This window comes from Dermacentor variabilis, chromosome 2 (genome assembly GCF_050947875.1).
Source record: "Dermacentor variabilis isolate Ectoservices chromosome 2, ASM5094787v1, whole genome shotgun sequence".
NCBI lineage: Eukaryota > Metazoa > Arthropoda > Arachnida > Ixodida > Ixodidae > Dermacentor > Dermacentor variabilis.
Genome location: NC_134569.1, coordinates 102,015,847 through 102,036,148, shown reverse-complemented (window position 1 = coordinate 102,036,148; position 20,302 = coordinate 102,015,847). Strand labels below are relative to the sequence as shown.

At 46.2% G+C, this 20,302-nt stretch overlaps 1 protein-coding gene across 1 annotated transcript in view; it reads left to right on the top strand.

Moving 5' to 3' along the window:
• The window catches only part of LOC142570388 (solute carrier family 22 member 7-like), a 38,999-nt gene extending 21,139 nt beyond the window's left edge, over positions 1-17,860 (top strand). The window contains exons 5-11 of the mRNA XM_075678776.1: positions 1,735-1,903; positions 3,448-3,577; positions 8,065-8,231; positions 8,675-8,889; positions 9,442-9,623; positions 11,933-12,150; positions 17,257-17,860. Of these exons, the coding sequence (XP_075534891.1) occupies positions 1,735-1,903; positions 3,448-3,577; positions 8,065-8,231; positions 8,675-8,889; positions 9,442-9,623; positions 11,933-12,150; positions 17,257-17,371 (1,196 nt within the window). The 3' untranslated portion in view covers positions 17,372-17,860. The remainder of the gene's footprint in view (positions 1-1,734; positions 1,904-3,447; positions 3,578-8,064; positions 8,232-8,674; positions 8,890-9,441; positions 9,624-11,932; positions 12,151-17,256) is intronic.
• Positions 17,861-20,302: the final 2,442 nt, after the last annotated feature.

Sequence of the window (20,302 nt, the reverse complement as noted above, 5' to 3'; positions counted from 1 at the left end):
GAACAACGCTACACCTGCCATTGCTTTACGGATACGCGTTAGAGGACGAAGTTCCAACTGGCGAGATAAAGCACAACGTTCACATTATTATGCCGGCAACAAATGTGCAGTCAATAGTACGCTTCGCAAAACTAGTGTTGTCCTCGTATGCGCAACGAGAACAGATAAAACCAGCCTTGCAGCCCTACGCCTTAAATTAATGTAACCAGCCTTCAGATCATATATTGCAAGAATTGTATCAGCCAAATACTGCGCGTATGAATGCATCAGAGATTGGAAAATTGAGTCATAAGATGGCACTGAGGTCTCTGCTGAGGTAGTGGTCTGAAAAGCAGGGCATTATTCCTGACACGAGTCTTCTTACGTGCGAAGAAAACAGGCGTAGTCTAGATTTTGTCAAATGTAACGAATAATCAGCACGAATTCAGTGACGGCGGAGGCCGCAGTGGGCCAATGTCGGGCAAACAGAAACAAGAAGCTAACGAAAAGGGACGTCTGTTGCAAATAATTGCAAATAATTTGCAAATAATTTGGAAAATAAGTTGCATGCGCAGAATCAGCCTAGCCGTTTTGTGCAAGAGAAAGCGAGATATACAGAAGAAAAAAAAAGCGCGGCGTTATCAAGTGCCACTAAGCAGAGTATCGCCTTCGTTCGCAGGAGGTTGCATCTTGCAGCTTATTTCTTATAGGACTGACGAAAGAGGGAACTTAGAAGGGGTGAAAAGCAGCGTTTCACTTTTCACAACTGCTTTGATGTAAACCGTCTAGTCGATGATCATGTAAAAATGTATTTCGTGCGCTTATTAAGGAAAAGGGCCCTGGGCCCTGTGCCGGAACTACGATAGTGAAGTTACATTAACGCTACATGTCAACAATTATAACAACACTTGAAATTTTGAAAAGCAACTTTAACAGTGCAACGCTGGTGTAATCACGTTCGCGGCAAGGTGCTTGGCTACTAAGGAACGTCACATCTTTATGTTCCCCCATTTTCTTCCTGCCGCCTAGAGTAGCCAACAAGATGCTTTTCTGGTTAACATCCCCGCCTTCTGCCTTTCTTGTCTCTTCGTTCCCCACTGCGGCGATCCCTATCATATAGGCTCGTAGATGGGTAATGGCATGTCAGCGCTATAGAACCGACAGAACTTGCCGTAGCCATGATATCGCTGTAGATCGTGGGTTTAACTTCCACTGCTATCTGGCATTACCGAAGCGGTAATGATAATAATAAAAAAAAAACGAATGTCACAATGTGCTCGTCACTGGGCTTTATTCCCTGGTGAACAGTTAGGGAAGAAGCCTGCGTTTGCAAAATACATACAAATTGTGCTCGATCATGACACTGGGAGCAAGTCAATGTTTCGTCAATTTCTCATGAAAATGCAGCTGCGATGTTGATAGGTGGATACACAGACAGACAGCTAGACAGATAGATCGAGACAAACAGAGAGAGAGAGAGAGAGATGCTGCAGATGTTTGCCAGGCCACACGCCTAGTATGCTATTCCATATGACAAGGGTGATGCATCAAATCACGATATTTCATCCAAGCAAATGTGTACTCGTCACGGCGTTCCAAATTGCAATCTGGCTCTTTATGCAGTAATGAAAGGCGTTATCAATGTGATATTTTACAGTTCTAACGCGGAATTCACAAGGCGTTCCGTATGTAAGATCTGTTTGCCATTGTCCAATACACGCCTGATTTCGTGATGTTGAAGTGTGATTTCCGCAGTGATGGAGTACACCATATCGGAAAAAAGGACCCTGGTTGCCTTCATCTGGGCCACCAGTTGGACTGTACTGGCCACCATGCTGCCCTGGTACGCGTACTTCTTGCAGAACTGGAGGGTGCTCATCGCTACGAATGCCTCCATGAGCGTGTTTTTACTCGTCATCTTCTGGTGAGTATGACTCCCTGATTATTGCGACAGTAATTGTGTGGACGCTCGAAGCTTATTCACACCGCCGCCACCACTGCTGGCGCTGTGTCCTGATGCGCGGCTCGCGCGTGGAAGGTTGGACGGTCTTTACGCGGGCAGTGAGTGTGGCAGGAAGAAAAAAACGACGAAGAGGAGTGGACGCAGCGTTAACACTACGCTCAGTCACCTCGGTGACGGAGCAATTAAGGGCAGCGTTCTGCCTTCCACTGCTGCCATGAGCGTCACTGCTGGGCTGCTGTGTGTAAGATCTGGCGAATAAGCGTTTGATGTTAGATGTTTGATGTTTATTTTTTCCCAGGTTATAATACACAAGTAACAATCACTTGTCGGACCTGTAGCCGAAGGCTAGCTGAAGGTCCGATACAAAAAAAAAAATATAAAGTAAATCCTAGCATAGCAGGAATAAAAAAAAAGAGCAACAGTAACTATATACAAAGGTGTTGGTTGTTGATTCACAAGTCAACTAAAAGGAAGTGAATACAGCAGAGTACCAAATAACAGTGTAGGGGGCACAGTTCAAATACAGGAGAATACATATCGCGATGTAAAGATGTGTACCATGATGTAAATTTATTTTACGTATTAAGCGTTAATTTAAGCTTGTCAAGTATTTCACTGGGCGCTGACTAGCGCCGACAGTTCGTGCAACGTGGAAGTGCCCCATCGTGCCACATCGAGTTGCGACGCGCACCACGCGAGCGTCCTGAGAGGCCATGGCCCAGAAGCAGTTGCTTTGCGTGCTGCGTCGCGTCAACATCGCCCGAGAGGTTCAAGCGCAACGCTAAACATCGCTACCGCTGTCAATGCACCGCCTTTCGTTGCTATACTGCCACATCTTCTACTCTCATCGTTTCCAGAGGAGGCAACGCGCATCCGCGACGAGAGCAAAAAGTAGCGTGACGGCAGTTGGACGTACGACAGTTTCATGAGGACGATATATTAACATTAATAATGCCCTAATTTAGTCCGTGTCGACTTCAAAAAGTGTATGAATAAAAGAAAACTTAATTGAATATCTTCTTCGCAAGTGGAACGTCCGCGATATACTGCCGAACTCCATCGCAACTCGCTTATTGCATAAAGTGTTGATAGAGGAACTGAAGCGCAACATGGCCCCGAACTCGAGCGCAAGTGGCATTTTGTTCCTGTGAGGACACTGGGTATTTAAGAGAGAGCTGTTTCGGCTCCTCCTGAAGTTCGCCCGTGATATCAGGGCTAGAATGTGAATGGTCAGCGATGCTGGTTGTGCTGGAATGGATGCCGCGCAGCCTGTCGGGCCCCGGTTCAAATCCACCCTCGCTATTTGTATTCCCTTGTGTTACCAGATGGAATGTGACGGGCTTCAGACCCTATACTGCTCGTAATAAGTGGTGCTCGGGTGAACCGTTTGCCGGCAATGTTGGCAACGCTTGCAGCAAGCAACACTCCTCCTCCGGCTCCTAGACAATTATTGCTGTTCACGTTACAAATGTACATCGCTAAAGATGTTTTCCTTTTTATTCAAGGTGGGTCCCAGAATCATCTAGCTGGCTGCTGTCCGTGAACCGCAAGCAAGAAGCCCTTGTGATCCTGCAGAGGATTGCGCGTATAAACGGCAAGGACGCGTCAGAAGAGCAACTCGATAAGCTTCTGAAGGCAAGTGAATGAAAATATCGCGTTACGTGAGTTCAGTCCCCCTCGCCTTACAATTTGCATGTTGCGTTCGTTGCATGAGCACCACTTTTTTCACAAATTATGCTTTTCGGCCTCCTTTGCATTCGAAACGAATCGAGGGGGACGTCAGAAAAGTCATCTTCGAGCCCTCTTGACAAAACTTATCCCGTGCTAAATTCCAAACAGATTCAAGCGGTACGCAAGGGGGCGCAAGATCAACACCACTGGCAGTGCACGTCTTGATGCACAGTGGCAAGTTGCAGAAAGAAACCAGTGCAGTAGGGCAATTGGTGCATTCAAATGCTTGTTATACGATGCGATCAGTACCAGTGACTACCGTACCACCGCTTTTACTCCGCGACGGGACACTGGAATTAGGCATGTCTTTAAGTAGCCCAATTAAATGATTACATAATTATTTGTGCCATGCTGGAGAACCGAGCTCTTATAGCATGATTATTGGGCTGATTTCTGTTTAATAGTCAAGCACACTAGCCTGATTTTCGTCCTCAATATGTAAATCACTGACTTCAGATTCGGGCAATTCGAGTGCATGATTTTGCAGCAATCACTCCTTTAACTTCAGCTGTAGTCGACTTGGCCACACCTTGTCAAAAAACTTCAACGGCTATTTAAATCAGGGACATCCTTCCGAAGACCTGCTTACATTAGCTGTCAGTTCTGCCGTGACGAATATTTTCTTATCCTGAAGCTTCCTTTTTTTTCTCTTCTTTAATATCACGCCGAATTTGTCCTTCACGATAACCCCATTACAATGCGGCAAAATTTGTACAGGTGAATCCAACAGCCTTTTATTGCACATCAATTTTTAAGGGAAATAGAAGAGATACGAACATGGAGTGAAAACGCGTTATCTCAGCAGCATACGAATGTAAGGTAATGTACACTAAAATGGCTTCCTATACGCAGTGATCACTGCACAATTCGCAGCGTAACTGACGGAGAGCCTCCGATTTTTTGAGTTCCTGTCACACAAACATGAAATGTGTTGTTGCGATGTTGCGAAACCCATATGGCGAATAGGTGGTGCAAAACACCAGTCGTACAGCTATCGTCGTGAAATGGAGGCTGGCTTGCTGCAACTGCCCGCGCAGAAATAAAAAAAGGGACAGGAGTACCAGCGCCGTCCTGACTGCCTTTCCTATATCGTGACAACCTAAAAAACCATTGACAGTCTAAAAATCAACGCAAGTGTGCTAACAATATCGTGAGCAAAACGTGAACAACGTTTCGCTCATCGTCTTGAATTTCCATCTTTCGCATTCCCCGTCTTTTCTCTAACAATATCGTGAATTTTTAAGGTGCAACTTAATAAATATGACCTTCTGATAATGTCTTATATATTTCTTTAACTAATAGATAGACCCGTCTGCGAAAACTGAAAGAGTTAAAAGAAGAAAGTACTCGCAAGAGACATTGCACATTTCCACAAGTCACTTGGCTACATAAAAAGATAATTATTCTGCTTGTTAACTCTGAAAAGCCCGCATCTGCATGGGTCCCATCTCTCCCCCCCCCCCCCCCCCCGTTCTTTTTTTGTCATCATAAGCCATGAAGGTTGGCCGAATGTTGTGCTCTTCGGAGGGCTCATACCGACCCTTCTGTACGTTGCAATACAGACAAACGCCCTCTTAACGAAGTGCTTGAGATCTCCAAGATGGTTCGTTATACTTACATTTTGTTTTAAAAATCGCGCACCCTACTACTGACAGTTGAAAAACTAAGCCCGTTCAACAAGAGACCGAAAAGCCTTTAATTGAGATGAATTCAAAAGATAATTAGTCCAATGAGTCGATAATTTTACGGCTCTAGATGGCCTTGACGACGTCGTCGGTCGCGAGTTAGTAGTACATTATAACATCGTCATCATCTGCGACGCATTCGTCAGCCTTCGCGCCCGCTTCTGTGTTACATTCAGCGTACGAAGTGAGAAATTCCAGGAGCAGGGCCGCAGGATTGTAACGCTCGCTTACATCGGCACCCTTTTCAAGTGCGTGGCTATAGCGCCACCGTTAGCGCTAGCACGGAGCGCAAATGAGCGGAGTCTGTGGAGCGCAGTGGTGGCCCCATCACGTGACCTTCGTCGTAAAGCAACAAAGCAGCCGCTGGAGAAGCCTATGTTCCTTCGTTTTACAGGCAAATCTGTTGTAGTGATCTTCGTTGTAGAAGCGTTCGCAACGCATTTGAGAGATACGCATTCTGAAAGGATATCGTCAATGCTTCATTGTAGCGGTCATATCGTTGTAGGTGCGTGAGACTCTATAACGCTTAGCCTGTCACTCAGAGTTCAGCAACACTGACATGTTATTACGTACGCCCAGTCGCGGAAACATTAAGAATGCCTTACCGCTTCGAGAACATTGGATAATTTTTTTTTCAATTATAACACACTGAAACATTTAGGCGCGCAGTGTGAAGGCTTGTGTGCGATTCGCACAGTATAGCATCTTGATTCTGAATATGGTCCCTAAGGTTGCTAAGAAAAATTGACATCAATAAAACGCCACGCGGATAGGCGTACTCTTTATGTGGCAGTCACCTTTCCCCCTGCTATTGAGTTCTTTTTAAACAGCTATCGAAGCAGCATATCGAAAATTATATACTAGTAGACTAGTAGGGAAACTTTTAAGAAGTGGGAGCTATGTTTATGCCACAATTCACCCACTCTATCATAAGAAGCCAGCAAACAAGGACACCAAGGACAACACAAGGGAAATTACTTATACTTATTTATTGAAAATAAAGAAATGATAAACAATTGGAATTGAAAGTAAATGAAAAAACAACTTCCCTGAGGTGGGGAATGATCCCACGTCTTCGCATTACGCGTGCGGTGCTCTACCAATTGAGCTACCACCGGCGCTAACTTCCCGCACACTTTCTGGGGCATTTATGGGTTACTACTAGAACTAGCCCGGGGAGTGTTAGCCAGCGCCACCACTCAGAAACCTTGGTGGCGGATGTGTAACTTCCTTTATGCCGCAGGCGTCACGAGTACGTGATCTTTTCGGGTGAGAACAACTGGTCAATAAACCCATACATGCTACCTGAAGGCATCAATGTTGCCGGATTCGAGACCCTCATTGTGTAATGAACGAGAAGAAAGAAGGTTAACCGAGGGGCCCGTCTTTTATTAATCATATTGTTACGTGTAGCTGTAGCCCAATGCTATATACAATTTATTTAGAGGAAGCTAACGGAAGGCCAAAATGGCGACGCGGGTCCACGTCGTCTTCCCCTTCTTCAGTGCAGCCGCACTGCGGTGGCTATTTCGTAGCAATATAAAAAAAAAAGCCATCAAACACTCCCAGGGTTAGTTGTAGTAGTAACTCATAAATACCCCAGAAAGTGGATGGGAAGACGTCGCCGCGGTAACTCCATTGGTAAAGCATCGCACGCGTAATGCAAAGGCGTGGGATCGTTCCCCACCTGCGGCAGGTTGTTTTGTAATCCACTTGCCATTCCATTACTTTATAATTTTTTTTATTTTAGACAAGTAAGTACAAGTAATTTCCCCTGTGTTGTCTTTGGTGTCTTTGTTTGTTGGCTTCTTATGGTATAATTAATAAAATCGGGCCCCTTGGTTAACCCCCCCCCCCCCCCCCTTCTTCTCGTTCATTACATAACGAGGGTTTCGAATCCAGAAGCACTGATGTCTTCAGGTAGCACGTGTGGGTTTATAGACCAGTTGCCTTCACCCGAAAAGATCACGTACTCTACGCCTGCGGCAGAAAGGATGCTCCACATTCGCCGTCAAGGTTTGTGAGTGGTGGAGCTGGCTATCACTCCCAGAGTTAGTTATAGTAGTAACACATGAGTACTCCGGAAAGTTGATGGGAAAACGGCACCACGGTAGCTCAATTGGTAGAGCAGCGCACGCGTAATGCGAAGACGCGGGATCGTTCCGCACCTGCAGCAAGTTGTTTCTTCATGTGCGATTTACGCCAGCAGCCGTTACGGGAACGCTTCCATGGTGAGCGGCATCGGAGCCAGCTGTAGACGAAGGCGACGACAAAGTCGCGAGTGATATATTGAGGCGAATAATTTATGACCGAAATCACCACACCGACTGGCAATGGGCCAGTGCCGTCAGCGCCTTCGCAGAGCGAGGGGCAGTATGGGAAGGCTCGCATAATATGAGCGGCAACGGAACCAGCAGTGGCAGAAGACGACGACGAACGCGCGAGCAGTAGCACGAGCCATCGCTAATGATAGTTTTTGTTCACACAGATTTGTTGACGAACGCGAAAAAGGCTCGGAACCCTAGACATAAACAGCTTCGCTGTAATAAGCCTGCCGATTGCGAAATGTTTCGGTGTTTGGGCTTCTGTTCTGATTATAAAACTGATAAAGCACACCATGCATAACGTTAGGAAGTGGCGCTAGCGCGAGAATATTTAAGTAGCCTACCAGTGTTACTTTGTTTCAGTACTTTCCCCACAAAACAGGCATTAATTATTTGCTCCTGTCTACCATTGTGCGACTTGCAGAAGACAGCCAGCGATGTGCAGAACCAGGCCGCCGCTGAGGAGCCTCCGAGCTTCTGGAAAGGCACTCTGCTGATGCTCAAGTCGCCTAACATCAGAAAGATCATGGTGCTAATATACCTTGGCTGGTATGTGGACGCAAGATCTTTTACGCACTAGACACACCAGTGCATTTTGCTAACCGCATTGCGATTTCATAACAAGTGTTCAATTGCAGCTTGTAAAATAGCTTTTTCGTTATGACGTGCCTCTGCTTTATTTTTTTTCTGAGCGCAAGATTTCGCTTTAGTGGTGATCATGAGGTGCATTGGAAGCGTGTCATGGGTTGACCAATAGCTAAAGTGATTTTAAACCCAGGGATTCGTCGTGTTCAATATACTTTTTTCCGTAAGTTCTGTTGCGAGTGATACAGAAGAAGGAAGTGTGATATTAATAGCTTCCAAAGTGTCAAACTGAAGCCAACGTGTGACTCCTACGCCTTCATTGACACTGCATCGTGAATGCCACGCCCCTAGTAAAAGAATACCAAAATAAAACACATGCCTGGTTGCATTTCATACGCTACATCCAGGTTTATAGTTTGCATGTGCTACAACGTGACCACCCTGGAGCTGGGACGGCTTGGCCTGAACATATACTCAACGTACTCGATCGCCATCGCATGCGAGTTGCCCGTGAACATCATATGCATCTCTTCGCTGGACAAGCTTGGACGACGCTGGCCGAATTCTATTTTTATACTCATCGGTGGCACTGTCTGCCTCATCATGTGGCTACTCAGGAGCGGTGAGTGTCGTCATCACATTAGAAGGCGGGCGTTCTCTGGCGCAGTGGGATAAAAGCCATGCTTGCTTCTCTGATTTCTTGTCGCAACTGAAGCATGTAATAGTTGCAGTAGAAGCAGCAGCAGCAAGAACAAAAATAAATTAGTGAATGAATAAAAATACATGCACTCACAGAATGTCTGAAGCACTAATCCGGCGCTACTTTGGATTTAAGCAAGTAACTATTAGAACGCGACCATGACGCAAAAAGATTACGCATAAGGCCGAAAAACACGAATTTCTTGCACAAGTACTGGGAGAAGAATATCTGACACATCATAAGCAATGCAATTCTAATTTTGCGATCATAACTAGCGTATCAGCTATGTCCTCTCAAATGTTTTAATGCTCTAAGTAGGCTTTTTATAGCCAGATACCTGACTGCTACGATGTCATTATAACCGCTTAAGAAACTCCATTTTCCTCTGGTAATAAACGATCAGATTATGGGGCCATTGTTTTTGCGGCAGTGCTAACGCTCCTTATTTTCCTGTTGCTGGCATTAACCTTGCAGAGTCGGCCACTTGGACGCTCGTGATGGCGACCATGCTCATTATGGCGTTCGCCGGCGGCTACAACATCACGTACCAGATGGCGTCGGAAGTATTCCCCACCATCGTCCGCGGTCGCGCCGTGCTTCTTCAGAGGCTGCTCGGAGACGCTGGTGGACTGCTCGGTGCACAGGTCGCCTCCCTGGTACGATCTCTACAGTGTTAGTGCCGAGACACAAATGCGCTGAATCAGGAAATTCAGCACAACGCTGGGCGGCCCATTTAAGAAATCAGTGCACCTTCCACCTTTTTCCCCGCGCTCCAAACAAAGTTCTCGAGGGACACCAATGTTGAAAAAAAAGTTCCCCTTCACTGTGACTCCGTCGAAATGAGCGAACGTAATTGGGTGGCGCGGCTATTCAAATTCCCTTTGAGTTGAGCAGTCGTGCATTTGCCGTTGCATTGTTATCGGTTGTCCCGGACTGTAATATACTCTGTAGTTGCCATCCCTCTGAACGTTCGGCCAGTGGTACAGAAAAATGCCCAGTGAAAAAAAAAAAGAAGGAAAAAGGAAAATAATATAACACATACTACTTCTGGGCAAGAAATGTTGACGTGTTAATGAGGATAGAAAATACAGCTGTTTACTCGTGCCGAACTTCAATAGAGCCAGAAGCAGTATTCTGAACGAAGTCGAACAATGTCATAGTCTTCAAGTGCGAGGATGGTTTCGCCATGATTTCGTAATAAATTCGAACAATGTCATAGTCTTCAAGGGCGAAGATGGTTTCGCCACGATTTCGTAATGAAGTCGAAGGATGTCATGTGCTTGAAGCGCGAGGCTGGTTTCGCTACGATTTTGTAATGAAGTCGAACGATGTCATGGTTTTCATGTACGAGGATAGTTTCACCATGATTTCTTAATGGAGTCGAACGACGTCATGGCCTTCAGGAGCGAGGATGGCTTCGCCATAATTTCGTAATGAAGTCGAACGATCTCATGGTCTTCATGTGCGAAGATGCTTTTGCCACTATTTATACCACAATACTTTATACATCCTTCTCGGCATTGTTCACTAGCATCTGCGTTCGAGCATGCTGTCTGACGGTATGCTGCTGCGTGCATGGTAAAGAAAAAAAATATCTGCAGATCCCACGCACTGCGGATTTTTTTATTTATTCGAATACCTGCAGCGCCACAAGGGCGTTATAGTTGGGGGGGGGGGGACATTTCAGAGATACACTGTTACAGAAACGACTGACTCCAAAAAGAAAATATACATGTACAGAAAGCTTGAAAGCGAAGCTCTATATGCCGTTTGCTTCGACTGATGATAATTAGCGGTGATGTTGGCGGCGAATGTGTCATTTCTTCAGAGTTTGTCTAATACGACAGTGATGAGTTGGTGTTAAACGTTACCTTGCGTGCAACACTGCTGTTTGTCTGCGTAGGCCACGCACACACAAGGATACGTGTTTGTTTGAGGCGTTGTTGGACGTCATTATTCAAATTCTCTGAGAGGGTTGAGCATTATCATTGCCTCAGATGGCACATCGCGTCGCGGCAGAAGTGTTAAAGCTTAATTTCATTATGGGGCTACACGCAATTCAATTAATCACGCATCTCGGCGCCGGCCAGCATGCGTGGAGGCGAGCGCCATATGGTGGCGTTGCGAGAAACCCAGCAGCGCGTGTGAGCAAGACCACAGCAGCAGCAGCTGCTGCACACGCTGCCGGAAAGTCGCGAGAAGAGGCAAAGAAAACTTCGCTAAAAAAAAAAAACATATGCATATTGGCCAAAGTGGCCATTTGGCCTTGTTAGGGATTAATTACGAGCAGTATGCGCAGCGCGCCACGAATGAGGACAAAAGAAGCTGTGACTGGACACACTTGGCGTTACCTCACAACCAGCTGTCTCCTGTTACGCCTTCAAGTCCAAAGTGTCAAGTCTGTCAAGCCCAAACTGCCACCTCAGTGAAGTATTTGTCTTGCCCATCGGGCCCCCTTTTCTGCGTTTCTTGTGAGCCCAGTGCCACGGTTTACCATTTTGCTGCGGCTGTGTTTAGAGCAAGGACAGCGTAATTCTGCATAGACACCCTCTTCGCAGCGTTTAAATTTTACGCTTCATAGCAAACCTTTAGCACGCCTTGATATTTTTCGACAACCATTCGATGTCTTTTGACTAGCATTGCTTATTTTACATCTGCGCTAATATAATAATAACAATACCTGTCATGTTTCCGTCCTTCTTATGATTTCGCCTTATTCTTCCGACAAGCATGAACCGTTGGTCACTACCACCTCAGTGCAGCTTCGATGAGCTCCGACGGCCTCGATTTGCATTTTATAGACACCATACCCTGCTATTCTTGATCCACTAAAATGACCCGATACGAGGTTACTTCTCCTGACCTATGACAGACATGCTCTCTCAACCTATGTGAGGCGTGTGCCGACCGCTTTGAGTTAGCACGTTGCAGATATGGACTTTTCCTTTTTGTGCTGCTCTTTCAGGCTGAACTGGATGAGTACTTGCCGATGCTGGTGATGGGCTGCCTAGCTTTGCTCGGCAGCGTGCTGGTCTTCTTTCTGCCGGAGACAGTAGGGACGGCCATGCCGCAGACCATTGAGGACGGCGAGCGCTTCGGCCGCGATCAGGGCCTGTGGTTCTGCCCTCTGTTCACTAGAGATGCAGAAGATACCACACAGGACGAGTCACCAAACAAACGAAGGTGTGTGGCGTCACTTTTACAACGAAGCCGTGGACTTTTCTGGTCGTTGTACATGATTAGATACGTTTATTTATATTTCAATAATTAATTAGATAATAAATTGATACATTTATTTATTTATAGTACACTCAGGGCCATCAGGCATTGAATAGGGGAGCGGCTACAAAGCATTAAAGTAACACCAGCAAACAGACAAACAAACAAACAAACAAACAAACAAACAAACAAACAAACAAACAAACAAACAAAGTTCAATGAGTTCAGGTAACAATCATTCTCCTGATATAACAGGAATAGAATGGTAACCATGAGGCACTAGCGGATCTATGGAGGGGGGGGGACGCCCCCCTGTCGCGTATTGCCAGTATGCGTTGGCGTGCGAAGTTTTGTCGCACCTCATGCGTAGTGGAATGCGTGAACAGTTATGCAAACATGAAAAGAGGATTTATTGATAGCGTGCAGACGAACAGATTTCTTTGACTTTCTATCGAACACGAAATCCATTAAACAGCCCAGAGGTATACGTCTGAAAATTTTTTCGCACTTGGTCTTGTCCTCTGAAGAAGTAAAAAGGTCCATCGCGCCTTTACATCCCAAGCTTCTCCTTACGCTGAGCTTCCTTAGGTCCCAGCAGCGGAGTCATACTTTCGAGCTTTTCAACATCTTACGTGGCCGTATCTGGTCTAGGTGGGTGATCTAAAACAGCACTTCTTGATTTGTTTGCTTCTGTGGTAATTTTTGTTGCATTCCTGAGTTGGCAACCTATTGTAGCTTGTCGTTGGAATTGTGAATATAACTGTAGGCAGTGCAAACGCACACGCACAGTAAGAAATCAGAGACGCGATTCAGCTTCGGCGATATCGGTTCCGACCTTCCATCAGCAACGAGGCGCGACCATCTGCGCGAGAACTGACCCGCCGCGCAGAGGTGGATACCCCCTCTTCGAGTTCGGATCTCCTGGTTGGAAACACGCAAGAACCCTTATTCAGATACAATGATATCACCAACCACTATAACCTAGGCAGGCGGATAGTGTTCCCACCTCACCCCAAACTGAGACGTCGCAAGGTAGTCGTTTGGCGACAACTGCAGACACACACTTTCCCCAGTCCGGTGCGATTGCGGCACATTTTCCCCGCTCAATACCCGTGTGCTCTCTGCAAGTTATGTCAGGGAACCAGAGTGACGCTCTCGCACATGTTGTGGGAGCGTCCTGTTACATCAGCTAAAATGGCAGTAGCTCCGGAGGCTCTTGCGCCGAAGTGGGCCGCCGTTCTGCGCAGCTCCAACCTCAATACACAAGAGCGGGCAGCCCAGCGGGCCTGAGAGGCGGCGACGAGGCAAGGCCTCGAAGTCCCTTTCTCGGAGACCTGAGCCCGGGTCGTTAAACTTTGTCGGATTTGTAATAAAGTTGTTTGCATCCATCCATCTATGAAAACCCTAAAAAGATAGTGGAACAAAAACTGAGGAAAATACAAACATAACATGTCACTCGGTCAACGCATTTATTGGTGGGGGACTATGTTTCAGCTAGCAATGCTTCATAGACGTGCACTGAATTCGTACGCGTCGCACCAGTTAAGCAGGTGGCAGGTTTTTTTCGCCTTGAAGCTTCGAAAGCAGAAGTGAGAACTGCAAATGTTTTAAAGTCGAGGGAAAACACGATGACAGCACTACGCACTGTGCCTTTGCTTCCCTGACTGCCGTGTGCTCCACATGTCAAAGACGAATTGTTCACCACTGGTGACCTGTCAGCTAAGACGGGGATGACGGCGTTCAAGGGAGCATGACGCTATAGAATTTGATGTCAAGGGACATCGGAAAGTCTTGCAAGGCGGTTGTAGAGAGAGCAGGGAACCAGTTACTTACTTGCCACCATAGCGGTCGCTCCAATGGCCTGCCGATGCAGTGACTGTACAGGCCTATAGAGCTGGAACGGCAAATGCTTTCTTCTATATCTGTTCCCTTGGATGCCGCTGCGGCGCCCGCCCATTCTATTCTATGCCTCAACTTGATCGTCGGCAAGTAAAGAGAAAGAAAATCTGTTTCACCGTAAGGGCGAAGCAATGAATGCGATAGTATATCAGAATATCACAGGAAGTGTAAGGCTCGTAGCTGTAGCGTCAGTGTGAATTCAAGTAAACGTAAGCTACGTAAAAGCGAGCTGTTGTGCTAGGGGTCCACTGTTTGAATCACTGCCATCGGACAATTTCACTTAGGTTTACTAATTAAAGCCAACGTCTTTCTTAGCGACTTTACCCCTCTTTTCCGTAACGGGTACGTGTCTAACTTCTTTCCTGGGTCGATCCCGAATGCAGTAAGCACAGGAGCCAATAAAGTTAAGTTCTTTTCAGGTTTGCGCTCCGTTATTCTTTCGCACTTTTAATTTTTAAGTCTGAGAAGATTTAAAATAAGAGGCATGTGCTGTCGGTGTTCTGCTTCATGATTGTTTCATGACATTTCGTTTGTGGGCCATTCTCAAAATTCTGAGGAATAATATTGTCAAGAATTTAATATCTGGTATGAGCCATTTTGGAGACAGAATAGCGTGGAAATATAACCCGCAAATACCACATATCGTTTATCATGGCATGCTATATAGCATATATATGCCTGAATATATACGGAACTTCACGGCGACGCTGACATCTGCGGCAAAAACTCGCTTGGAGTTTCCAACAGAGACTAGCTTAGGCAATAACTTTTCCATGAGTGGTACATTCGCCATTAACACTGTTTTCAACAGCGGCGACGACGACTAAATGAGTACAAGTCATCGATAGCGTTAATGTATGTCATTAGATGAGAAGTCGGTCGAAAAATTCCATGTGAGGCCAGAAAACACCTTTCCCAGTACAGCCCGAGAGTGCACACTTCAACCGCATTGAGTGTGCAGTTGATAGATGCCAACCAGAGTGAAGTGACAAACGACCCCTTGTCCGCGTTAACGATGGGCGCGTCGACGCAAAACATTCAACGAGCCCCTCCGCTTTCGCCGTTCCCATGTATGCTATCGGTAGACGGGAGGAGTTAAATGCAGGCCAGAAATGCCTAAGCTTATACTGAATGGGGGATCGCAAGTTGTATTAGACGCCCTGGTAAACACACGACCAGTGCACGGAAGGTGGCTAAAGGGAAACCAAAACGGGAGGATGCGTCACTCGTGCATTAATTACGCATGCACACGCAGTCGTCCCCCCCACCTCCCCTCCGCTGCCTATGACGGCATCGGTTATGCCGCGCCGGCCATTGCCAACTGGAAACTCACTGAACGAGAACTTCCGAAGATATGTGCAGCATTCATTCATTCATTATTTACAACATATTTTACAAAATATGAAAGCATTACTGGACCCATAGCCATGGGCTAGTCCCGGGTGCATACTCAACATAGGTTTTAAAACGTAGTGTGGGTTGTTTTAGCTAACTTTAGCCAGATATTAAAGATATGCCAATACGCTCTAAGACGACACGACCAAATGCATGTTGTTCACCTTTATATGTAGTGTGTCACGCCATATTTTGTATTTTGCCTAATTAGATAATTAGTCAAGATTAATTAGCATACTTCTGAAGCAACGAAGCTAGGAAAACAATTCCAATTAGAAAGTTGCAGAGCGGTTTGCAAAACGTCCGAATAAACAGTTCTTCTCTTTCTATCTAAAAGTATGAGTGTTTTTCAGCTTACTGCCGATGCTTGCGAAATACACACAAACAAAAAAAAAGACGCCACGCGACATGCCCGAATGCATGCCGTGATTGCACTATACTCCCAAGCGATAGGCGCACAAACGAACATAGAATTTAGCCGGATGCGCTGTCGCTGCGTTTGCTTATCGCTATCATGAACCGCCGCGAGGGAAGCAGATCGCTGGCGCAAATTGCGCAGCCAACACTTTCGTCACTGCCCTGTCGCCTTTTAGCTGCATCACGTCCTGCTATATGCTATGTCGTTTGTACGCGGACAGTTTGGCTGCACTACAAACACGGCGCGCAAGTAGGTATGTGACATGGTAATTTTTTTTATTTCGCGGACCATCCGCAGTAAGCTGAAAAACACAAATACTTAATAGTTAGAAATATTTGCCTAACTTCGTTGCTTCAAAAGTTGGTTAATTAATCTTGACTAATTATATAATTAAGCAACATACAAAACATAGCGTGACACACTACATACAAAAGTGAGAAAAATGCATTTGGTGTCGTCGTCTTAGAGTGCATCGGCATGTTTTTTAAGCTCTGGCTAAAGTTAGCTGAAACACTCTGTATATATGGAGGTCGGCGTGGTGCGGAATGTATATCTTCGGCAATGTAAATATGTGTATATTAATCGTCGCACTCCTGCATATGTACATATGATGCATACTACATCAGCATAACCCCCACACAAATCATTACTTCGCACAACACATGCCGCACCACACTTATCGCCATAAAATGCTACGCATATCTTGAACAATTGCCGTTCAGGGAAGGCCTCCTTATTTTTCTAAAATAATTTGTTTTAAATAATTGCTTCCGCTACTCATTGGTCTGGACATCTTTGAATATCCGAAGTTTCAACGCAAAATAATAATAATATTTGGGGTTTTACGTGCCAAAACCACTTTCTGATTATGAGGCACGCCGTAGTGGAGGACTCTGGAAATTTCGACCACCTAAGGTTCTTTAACGTGCACCTAAATCTAAGCACACGGTTTCAACGCAAAAATATCCGTAGTTTCAGCTAGCCAAACGATATATATCACCCGGAAGGGCGAATTTCGATAAAGTTATGAACATTCAAAAGATCACACCTACCACCGATTATTGAATAAAAAGTTCATTTTCAATAAAGCACTTCGCACTGCAAGTCATCTTTGCGTTTCAGTCCAAGTTTGAGCCAATAAACTTCATTAATTACGCCCAGCAAGCGTAAGAATCTATTCGGCGTTGACCAATATGTTCGTACAAGCAGCAGCTATTATGTGTAAGACTAGACCTTCGGTGCACGAACATGCTAGTGAAGTCCTATTTTGCTTATTCAACATAATTTGTAAACTAGGTTGTGCTTAGCTTGGTACTGTTGCGTGCCGTCTCCCGTATTTTTTTTCTTTTTGTCCGCAGGCGAGGAGTCTTGTCCTTCCACAAGAAAATGCCGGTCACAGGTCAGCCAGCAGTCAACAGGGCCTTCGATAACGATGAGTCGGTCGTGGCAACAGTTTACAATGCCGTGAGGTGAAACTTCCCGTATCTGCAGTCTGCCACGGCTGGTGAGGTCTACATCGCTTCACTCCTATGCGGCGCCACAAACACTGCCATCACAACTCGTTTCCTGTGCTCCGTGCTCAAGCATCTATGCAGCTCGTGCTCCGAACGATAACTCTGCAGACACATCTATCTGTGAGATAATATTGAGTTCCTGTGGGGAGTTGCGAGTAACCACGCCGCCTGCTGCTGCCCTTTATGAAGGAAAGCATATCTGGTAAGAGACAGAAGAACATTCATCGCCGTAGTATTGCACTTGGGTGCGCAAAGATGGACTGATGGCGTTGCCTCGTGGGCCAATATTGGCGTGCGCAGGTGGATGACGCGTGGGCCACTCCCACGGTGACTGTTTGTTTTTTATTTAATTCCAATTCGGCGAATTGTTTCTCGTCTTGCAGTGATCGCATGTGCTTCACTTCGGTTTCCTGTGCACGATCGAGCTAAATAAAGATACAGTGACCTACTTGACGAGTTCCTTTAGGAAAAAATTTTCATTTGAAAAAAGGCAGACAGGTAGGCCTGAGCTAGCGCGCTCTAGTCTGCTACTCTGCGCAAGGGAAGGGGGAACGTGGACATGAAGGTGAGATGACGGATGTCGGTGACATTCGTTGACGCTGAGCCGTGCTCCCGGAAGGGCTACAGAAAACAGCGTCAACCTTTCCTTATCCCTTCAAGAACCACTTCTCTGACATTCGTTCACCGAAGCCTGCGAAATCGCTGCTGTGTTTCGCAACGAGGAATGAAGGGAGATAAAAGGAAATGTAACCGAGCTGGTTATCGCAAAAAACAGTTTTGTAAGTTTGGTGACAAATACTAGACACTGCCATATGAGAAAACAATTCAGAACCATTCCACTCTGTGAGGGCGGATGACCTGCGGAGCTGCATACATGGTGCTAAATATGTTGAAAATAAATATGTTGATTTCAATATATAAGACACATACCACAATAAATTTCGTTTATTCACGACTTTTTTTGTTTTATTCAATTGCATGCTCAATGTTTTGTTTATTTTTTGCTTTTAACCTCCTTTTGCTTGCTTTTTTGGATTTATTATTTGGTAACCAAGGTGACTATCGCTTTATGATCGCTATCGTAGCGATCATAAAACTAGTGGCTCTGTGGCGTCGCTGGAAAGGTTCTCGGCCAATGTGAGGTCTATGCACGATCGATGACGCGTCGTGGACACACTGATGTTTGTGTAACATTTGTGGGGATGCGCGACTCTCGCGCGTCCCCTGATATGTTTTTCCCGCATAGCGCGTCTCCTGTAATCCGGCTTCGCCGCGTGGCCTGGCGCCCGCTGCGGTCGGAGTGGTTGAGGCGCAGTACGAGAGATGGTGCGAGTGGTGCACTGCTAACGCCGCCGACAGGCGGGGTTACTTGGGCGCCGAAAGACAAGGCGCTTCCTCTTGGGTTCGGGACAGCAAGCAGTGCGGACGTGCCGTGCCGCGCGTGCGCCGATCCATTCTTCTGCGAGACCGTCTCGCGTGGCCGCCTTGGAACGCGCCACCGTTCGCGTGACCGTACACGCGAACGACCAGGCGTTGGGATCCAGCATGGGGCGAACATATTCGCTCGCTATCCGGTCGCGGTGAGCCGGACTTCTAGATTTGTCACGCGCCCATCGGCATGTTTTGTGGATAACAACTCGGCTAGCAGGCATTGATCTATGAAAGGTGCAATAAATGCCCTTGTGATTGTTCGTACTACTGTGTTGTCGTTCCTTTGTCCCAAGAGCATGGGTGTGAGAACCCCACACATTGCATGCCGAACCTTTCCGAGAAAAACGACACGAAGCACTTTCCGTCTGGCCAAGACACGCCTATGTTGATGTCACCCACAATTACGATGGTAGTGGAGTCGGTAGGGGTGATTTAACTAAACCTGCATACGCTTGGCGTTTGCAGCACGATCTTCGTCCGCATTACGTGTGCCACCCGTCGTCGCCAGCTTCTGTTCACGACGGTGTTCTTCGTAGGCGCGCTGTTCTTTTGCAGTCCTCACCAGACCCGTCCTACACATTGCACACGTGGAAGACAACTGAGATGAGGTTGCGTGGTTTGCATATAGAGCCCGCGATGTCAAACCGGAATCCATATAAAGCGGTGTCTCTTACGGTTTTACTTTCTTTATTACGATATCTTTTTATCACTATACGCTTTGACACTTCTCGCGATTAAACGCAGCTGAGACATACCCGGCGATAGGATTTTGCTTTATGCTTTAGCTCTTCAATCTCTGGGGTGGCCGCCACTTTTCTTTCCTACGCGCACACACTGCCACAATCTAGCGTATAACAGCTCCGCTGAAAAAATAGCGCGGGTGACATTTTGGCAAAATCTCGTTATTTGGCTGACTATTTGAAAGCCGTGCTGTGAAGACTGCTTTGACAGCCTAGTTAAGATTAGTGCAAAAATTGTGTTTCTGCGTCAGTGAAGAATTCCTATCATTTGAAAAACCACTGGCAATAAACTCGTCGCATTTACACAATTTAGCCAAACCCGTCATCCCATTTCTTTCGAGTCCTCCGAGGCTTGTCACATGCAACAATTGGCTTGTTTGAAGCGAACATGACCTCGAGTTGTTGTTTTTCCACCCTTGTAGCTAGACGCAGCAGATACCATTTTTTTCATTTACGATATTCTCCACCATAGCAATACTACTAAAGAGAGAGAAAGAGAGAAGTCAAATTTAGAAAGCTGCTTAATATGTGCGATCTCATACGCCATTATGCCTGGCGCCATGGTGCACAGCTTACACGCCCCTGGGATATCATTATTGCACTTGTTGCTTCCGCCAAGGCTGCTGCAATGAACCTTCGTTCGATCTGGTCGCAAAAGTCGCACAGTGTTGGGAAACAGCCTGCCCATGTCACGTCTCGTTTATTGTAGTTTTCATGCT